The sequence below is a fragment of the Cannabis sativa genome, chromosome 7 (assembly GCF_029168945.1).
Source record: "Cannabis sativa cultivar Pink pepper isolate KNU-18-1 chromosome 7, ASM2916894v1, whole genome shotgun sequence".
Taxonomy (NCBI): domain Eukaryota; kingdom Viridiplantae; phylum Streptophyta; class Magnoliopsida; order Rosales; family Cannabaceae; genus Cannabis; species Cannabis sativa.
The window spans coordinates 53,075,221-53,083,015 of record NC_083607.1 but is presented as its reverse complement, the minus strand read 5'-3'; the positions used below and the strand labels follow the sequence as shown (position 1 = coordinate 53,083,015).

The 7,795-nt window shown below is 33.8% G+C and overlaps 2 protein-coding genes across 2 annotated transcripts; one reads left to right on the top strand and one right to left on the bottom strand.

Moving 5' to 3' along the window:
* Positions 1–474: 474 nt before the first annotated feature.
* On the top strand, positions 475–2,382 carry LOC115698012 (uncharacterized). Its single transcript, XM_030625192.2, has 2 exons — positions 475–948; positions 1,181–2,382. The coding sequence occupies exons 1-2, from the start codon at positions 765–767 to the stop codon at positions 2,020–2,022; spliced, it is 1,026 nt and encodes a 341-aa protein (XP_030481052.1). The 5' UTR covers positions 475–764; the 3' UTR covers positions 2,023–2,382.
* A 2,477-nt stretch (positions 2,383–4,859) lies between these two features.
* LOC115697074 (uncharacterized) lies at positions 4,860–7,447 on the bottom strand. The gene is made up of 2 exons (XM_030623984.2): positions 6,595–7,447; positions 4,860–5,548 (listed from the first exon to the last, which is right to left on the bottom strand). The coding sequence occupies exons 1-2, from the start codon at positions 7,238–7,240 to the stop codon at positions 5,130–5,132; spliced, it is 1,065 nt and encodes a 354-aa protein (XP_030479844.2). The 5' UTR covers positions 7,241–7,447; the 3' UTR covers positions 4,860–5,129.
* Positions 7,448–7,795: the final 348 nt, after the last annotated feature.

Below are 7,795 nucleotides of genomic sequence, written 5' to 3'. Positions count from 1 at the left end.
TTTATTTTTTTTTCTTCTTTTGAATTTCTTATTTCTTATTTTATTATGTTGTTGGAGACATAAAACAACAATAATTTATTTTATTTTATTGTTAGTTAGGTAAAACAATGATATTTTTTTTATATAAATATTAAAAGTTATTAATTCAACATAACCAATCCAATACACATTTTTACGGATTGGATTGAATTTGAGTTATGACGCGGATTGGATTGAATCGAATCTGATTTAAAATATGAAATTTACATTTAGTGCGAATTAAATGCACTATGAATAAAATAATACAAATTGAATTGGATGAATACTCTTAGATGTAAAAGTTGAGTTGTCCCGAGTTTTGAGTTGTTTTGTAAAAGTTGAGTTTTTTTTTTTTTTTGAGAACGTTTTTGTAAAAGTTGAGTTTTGATTTAAATAAAAAAAAAATACAAGCTTAGCTAGTGTAATTTTCTATTTTAATTAAGAGAGAGAGTAAAAGAGAGAAAGAAAGGGTGAAGTGAAGAGAAGAAAATCAAAATCCATTGATATTCATTTTACGAAACGGAGCAAAACGAAAGTGGTTGGCAACCTTTGGAGTCAATTTTTTTTATTAAATAATTGAATTGAATGGGATGAGCTGTTTCTTTTGGTATTACAAACGTTCAATAATAAATACATTCCCGTACAATTACGCTTCATTCTTTGCTTAAATAATTTAATCATTCCAGTTAATACATATATAAAATACATATATCTGACTCTGTTGGGTGGCATCATTATCATCATCAATGGCGGGAGAAGGCAGCGGCGGTGGTTGTTCTACACCGGACGATAATCCATCCCAAAAAAATAGGATTAAGTTTTTGTGTAGCCATGGCGGAAAAATCCTACCCAGGCCAGCCGATGGCCACCTCAAGTACGTAGGTGGAGAGACGCGAGTCATTGCCGTTCCCCAAGATATTACATTCTCAGGTTTTTGCGCCAACCCTACCTAATTCAATGTTTGATTGTTATTTTGATGCTGCGATTCAGAATGGAAATGAATATATATATGGGTGATGTTTATGTTTGTGTGGATTGATTGTGTTTGTAAATTGCGTTGTTAGAACTTAATTCGTTAATAACGATCATATAGGCACAGAGAGAATGCCTAAAACGTATGTATGTATGTATGTAATGAAATATGAATTTTGAATTGGCACAGAATTAGATAAAAGGCTTTCGGACATGATTGAAGGGGATAACATGACAATTAAATACCAATTGGCCTCTGAGGATCTTGATACCTTGGTCTCTGTAAGAAATGATGATGATCTAAAGCATATGCTTCATGAAATCGATCATCAGGACACCGAAGGTTACCCAAAGCTACGTACTTTCTTGTTCCCTTCTAAGCCAATCATTGTTCTAGACAACAATCCATCTGCTTTAATGGAACCCCATTCCCTTGAGCAGCGTTATATTGATGCCGTTAATGGCGTGGTTCGTACCACCAGGAGACCCAAATTTGCTTCTAGCGTTATACACACACCTACCTTTACCATTTCCTCTACTTGTTCTTCTCCACATTCCAACTCTCCAGAGCACCAAGGTATTGAATCTGTTGTGCCTGTTGTGGCAGGACCTGAAATGCTTTTAAATGGTTATCAGAGGAGTGGTAATATGCATAGAGTTCACAGCTCTCCAACTCTTTATCGTTCAAACAGTCCTCAGCGAAACAATAATGTTCCTCGTCCTCAGGCCTATCACTATGGCCCTTCCCACCAAAACTTCCATGGTTGCCAATCCTCTAAATTGCTGGGTTGGGATCTTCAAAAAGCTGCAGCCACTGAGCGGATGGTTCCGGCTGTGTCTATGGCCCGAGGCGAGTTCAGAAGAGGAGTCTTGGGTCACGGAGTGGATCATCAGTACCACTATGCAAATAGGCATCATAGAGGGACTGGAGGAGGAGGTGCATATGATGATTTTCTATCTTATGGTAATTGTCATGGGATTGATAGAGAAGAGAGTCTTCCCAAGAGTCCCAGAAAGAAATTTTGGGACTAGAGTCATGTTGTTAGTATCTATGTCTGAAACTGGGATATCTGTTTTTTTGTACAAACGATTCATTTTTCTTTGCCACCTTTGTTTTGAAGATTGTAAGGTTATATTTGGGTGTTAATATTAGTCTTGTTGTTTTGATATTTGATACTCTCTAGGCTGATGTGTAATATTGAACTGTATTCCATAAGACAAATGAATGCTGCAGTGAGTGAAGTACATCAGAATTTTTGGAAAGTTTGAAGTACAAGGTTCCTATATTTATTTTTGTAATATTGGAGCTGTATTCTTTGACTTTGATTGGTAAAATTTAAGATTGAATTGAATTCCATAACAGTTAAATGTATTTTTAACTAATTTTATTAATATTGTGTGATAGTAATTTTAACATTATTATAAGTTATGTAGTTAGGTTTGGCTTGGTGATCATCCCATATCCATATGCTAGTCAAGTCAGTTGTTTATTTTCTTTCACTTCAGACCTTTTCAATTTTAATTATGTGGATCAAGCATGAGTTTTCTGCAATAATTAGCCTAATGATTCATGTTGTTTGTTCTTGAAATTATTACTATACTCGGGTGCTCATTGAGGAGACCTCAAAGAATCAGTCAAAACAGGGTTCGGTGTAGAATATGTTCAGAATGTTTGTTGACTGATTTAAAGTTTTACAGTACTTTTATTTAATTGACAATGGTTCTTGATTGATTTGTTTGATGCTGGTCAATGGTTTTTAACATTTTTTAACAGCATTAAAACAGTACCTTGCTGCTGTGTTGAGCTCATGAAATTTGACATGGGTGGTTCAGCAGCATTTTTAGGTGTCAGTGAAAGCTATAAACCAAATCAAATCCGAGCTGTGTCATTCTTTGAAGTATGAACTATGATCAATGATGTACCTAACTATCAATTAAAACACAAGATCTTCTACCTTTTGCATTAAGATTCTCAACTCTATATTTTTTTTTTTTTTGCATTTAGATCATCAACTCTGTTTTTTGTTTTTGTTTTTGCATTTAATTTCTTATCTTCCGAACATTTTGCAGTCGTTATATTTAGATTTGGTACTGTTAGATGATAACACAATTGCAACTGTTTTTTTAAAAAAATTATGTATTGGCATAAACATGGTCATTAGTTTATCTCAGTTTGGAATTTGAGTTAGAACTCTTTATTTGTCTTTATCTTGTTACTATTGTTCACATCTCTGTTTCTATAGCTATATAGTTTCAGTTTAGATTATAAGTTGGTAATATTCATGTTGCTTTTTTCTGTTTTGTTAATGCCTAATGCTTTTAATTTTTTTTTTCCATCTGACCCCTGCTGATGCAGTTAGAACTCTATTTTCCAGTGTCTCAAAAACTAGGGATATACATGAGCAATAGAATCCGGTCTTTCAGATAAAGATGTGAAGAGATTGTGTTCTAAGTATGCAGAGCTTGAGAAAAGCATGGGAGAAACTGACCGCGATGGTTCGATATTTTCTTTGCATCTCATTCAGATCCACCATCTGATGGGGTTTCCTGGCTTGAATGTAATCATTTTGAAGTGCAAAATGGAAACGAAGATTCTTTCAGAAAAATTCTTGAAGTATCTCTGCTATGCCCCAGGTTATATAATTTCATATACATTATTGCTAGTAAATACTATTAAATGTTTCTGATATATGGATTAAGTTTCAGGGTTTGCTGATACATGGTTCTTCTTTCATTGCACAATTTTTCTTAATTTGGTCTTAGCAATAACAATTTTCCAAACAACACACTCTAGTTTGATGTGATGAGCCATTATTGAATAAAAGAGAACTGAGTACAAGCCAATGGAGTCCATACTACCCCCTGTGATGCAGAGAATAACAACTCTCAATACACTAACTTCCTTGCTCACCTACATATACTAACCTCCCCTCTCAAGAGTACCCTCATACAATGAGTCATACACCTTTTTTATTTGCTATACTCTGGCTCACCCTATTAATCATGTGGTCTAACAAAGGATCAAACCATGGATCTTAATGAGGCAAACGGTCCCTGAGAATGAAACGGATGGCTCTAGTTAGAGAGGCAGTTAGCTTATGCAGAAAAAGCTATACTAACGCCAAAGATGGCAATGGTGAAGTGGGATTCATCATTCATGAGAGTTGGAATACAATCACACACTGAGGACGGTTGAAAACTACCGCAAGAAAATTACTTCAACAAAGATAGTTGAAATTAAGGAATAGATGTACTAGATGCTGTTTTGGAGAACTGGCTTATAAAATGGAAGAAACTGAAGATTAGACTCAGAACTTTGATGATGAAGCAGTCCTGTTTTGCCCTTGAAAAACTTAAAAGATCTGATTGTAGTAAAATTACGGTATCAAATTTTGATGTGTAATGTGTGATAATTTCAAGTTTATGCTTTGACTGATCCTTTTTGCAATATTTGTGGCTAATCGTACTCTATTCTTACTCTTGAATTTCGTGGAGCATTATTACTGAGGTCGAAAATAAAACTCTCATGAATTATTTAAAGTTGTCGTCCAATCTCTATTTAGATATTACATTTCAAACATAATAGGCAGATTGGCCAATTTAAAGGTTAGTGATTTAGTAAAAACAAAAGTAGTTTCAGGAAGAGTTTTAGGTGGAAAGTCGGTGGTGACCGTGTAAGTAAATTAGCATATACAAGGTAGGTCGCCATCTAAGATCTGAAGTACGTACATAACAGAACATAATTATATATGTAAAAAAAATGTATACATAAATTTTCCAAAATAATTATCTATAGAGCAAGAAAAAAAATTATACATATAATAATAATGATTAAAGAATCATTCATTGACAGATGAACAAACCAACCATTAAAAAAATGAAAGACCACTCCAGTATTCTACTATTATAGACATTTTTTCCTTTTCACATATAAAAAACCATACCAAACCTCTAATTATATATTGTATGACAAAAACAAAACCGTAAAACCGTCATCTCCCATTTTTTTTTTTTTCTCACTTTATCATAAAGCTAACTTTATCAAATTTTGATGGTATATAGGACCTATTAACAAGATTTAAAAACCCAATAATCATATTTGTATCTTTTTTTTTTTGAGTAATAATATGAAGATATAATTAATGGCTTCCACGGTTAATCATCTCCATATATTGATTCAACGACTCTTGCCTTTGCAACCTCATTTCCTCGTTAAACTTCTGTATAAAAGCCTCAACTCGCTTGTTCAACTCGTCTTGACCCAACGACGGCTCCCTCCTAATCTTGCTTGGCACAGGTGATGACGTGTACGTTTCTTGCTGAGGTGGCGTTGGTTGATTGGTTCGGTCCTTGAAAGTCTCTGACTTCTTGAATAACGGTAGTGACGACGGTAATTCTAACTCACCCACGTGACGGCCGTGATTTTCATGAAAGGACTCACACTTCTTCATGTGCCTACTTAACGGCATCGAACGTCCTTCCGTTATTGCCTTCCACGTATTCTCCATAGTTTCGTGTCGTTTGGGCCTCGACGTCACTTTCAACGGCGATTTTCCACCTGTGAGGAGAGTTAGTTATTTATAACCAATGATTATTTACCAGAGAGCAAACTGTTATTATTATAATTTTACTACTTAGGAAGGATTGGACAGTTGACTTTTAGAAATATTTTCTACTCAGAATATTCTTTTTTACTAAAATAAGAAAAGGGAAGGAAAAGATGTAATTGAGTTGAGCAGCGTGAAGCGAACGCCATGCCTGTTTGAACTCTATTTTTGTTGGTTTGAACAATACGCTAATACCCTAGATTCCAGCCTCGGACATATCATAAACATTAAACGGTTCCACGTTGTATTGTACTGATCAATCAACTCATAATAAATATAAAAATATAACTACAATACCTTTTTTATAAGTGTAATCTATATATATATTTATGAAACAGGTAAGGTAAGTCGTAAGTGTAACTATTTCGTATGCAAGAGATAGAATATTAGATTTAGATTAGATTGGACTTGGATTTAATTATATCTTATCCATATATTATATATATTGTTTTAGAAAGATATAATGTTTCGTGGTAATATACGTAGTTTGAATCTCTCCTTTTCCCAATATATAATGTTTTAATATAACGCTATAATGTTATCAATTAAAAAGTTATTATTTTAATAATTAATTAGATAATAAAATTACTTTATTATATATAATATATTCGTACGTAGTTAAAAATAAATAATGTAACAAACGGTTTTTTTTACAAGATAGTATTATTTTTTAGGGACAAGATATTAAAGCTATGTTAGATAAATAATTAGAAAAATTAAATTAAATTAAATGTTTTTCATAATATAATCGAAGTAAATAAATTATATATATAAACTAAATAGCAAAAATAAATAAATAAATAAAGAAAACGAAACAAAAGAATAAATTGCAAAAAAGTTATATAGCTATAGCTTTGTAATGTCTTTTTTTTATTACAAACGAAATAAATAAAGACGAAAAACTAACATACGTTATAATCAATTGATACTGTTGATCCAATAATAATATTGAAATTTGAAAGAAAAGAGGAATAATTAAGAATAAGATAGTATGTACCTTCGGGAATCGGTTTAAACTGTTTCCGTTGAGCAAACCTAGTAGAAGCAAGAGGTTTCTCCGCTGGCGGTGAATAAAATATCTCTGGTGAGTTAATTCTTCTCGGAGGCGAAGGAGGCGGAGACCTCGAGAAAAAAGCTTCGTGATCATGATCATGTGTTTCGTATTTATCAATAACTACTGCCTCATGATCACTCTTCATAACCGGAGCTGATTCTTCTTCTTCTTCTTTCTCTCTCTGTTTGTACAGTGGCCTCGGCCGGATCTGTTCCAACGCACCGAACTCCGACGAAATGATCTTATTATTATTATTATTATTACTCTCCACATGAAACCCATAAGCGCTATTGGCCTGTCTACTAGATCCGTTTTTCATCGGGTAACGACCCGGTTCGGTATCGACCCGATCATCGTGGTGGTGGTTCTGGTGGAGTCTCGAAGAGGCGACAATGGTTATGATGATGCCGTTGATTATGATGTAAAGATACGGAGGTTTGAGCCACGTGGCGATGGAGCTCCACATGACTGCCACGTGAGAACCTATTATGAACTCCTTCACCAATGGAACAGACACTTTCATGGCTAAACTCACGAGCACAACGCCCATCGAAATCAGCATGACTTTCACTGAACCCATCCACGTCATATATATATATGTATGTTTAGGGCTTGATTTTTAGAGTGATGATCGAGTGTGTTTGAAGTAGTTATAGGAAGTTGGAAGTTTGAGGAGTGAGGATTATGGAAGTGAAGCTACTTCAATGGAGATTATATATATAGGCATGGATGAAGTCTATACAGAATTTTGGATACGCGGTTATTTTATGAAATCATAGCCGTTAGATTTTACGATACGTTAAATTAACGGTTGAGATGTTATAGTATGAGGTCCACAACAGCTACTATGGCGCTTTAAGTAGTATATCCGCATGGATGGCCGTAGTGGTCCACACTACATGTGTTAAAAAATTAAAAAATATGAAGAAAAACAAACTATTAATTATTTAAGGATAATAAAGAGGAAAGTATAGTTATTAAAAGATAAAGAGTGGAGCCCGGCCCCACTTGAGTCTTGAGTCTTGACTATGATTTGTTTTGAAGTTTAAACTTTTCTTTTTTTGTTATTCTTTTCCAAAATACAAAAGATTTTTTTTTTCTTTTCATATTATAGTAAAAAGAGCAGACAAGACACGTACAGATA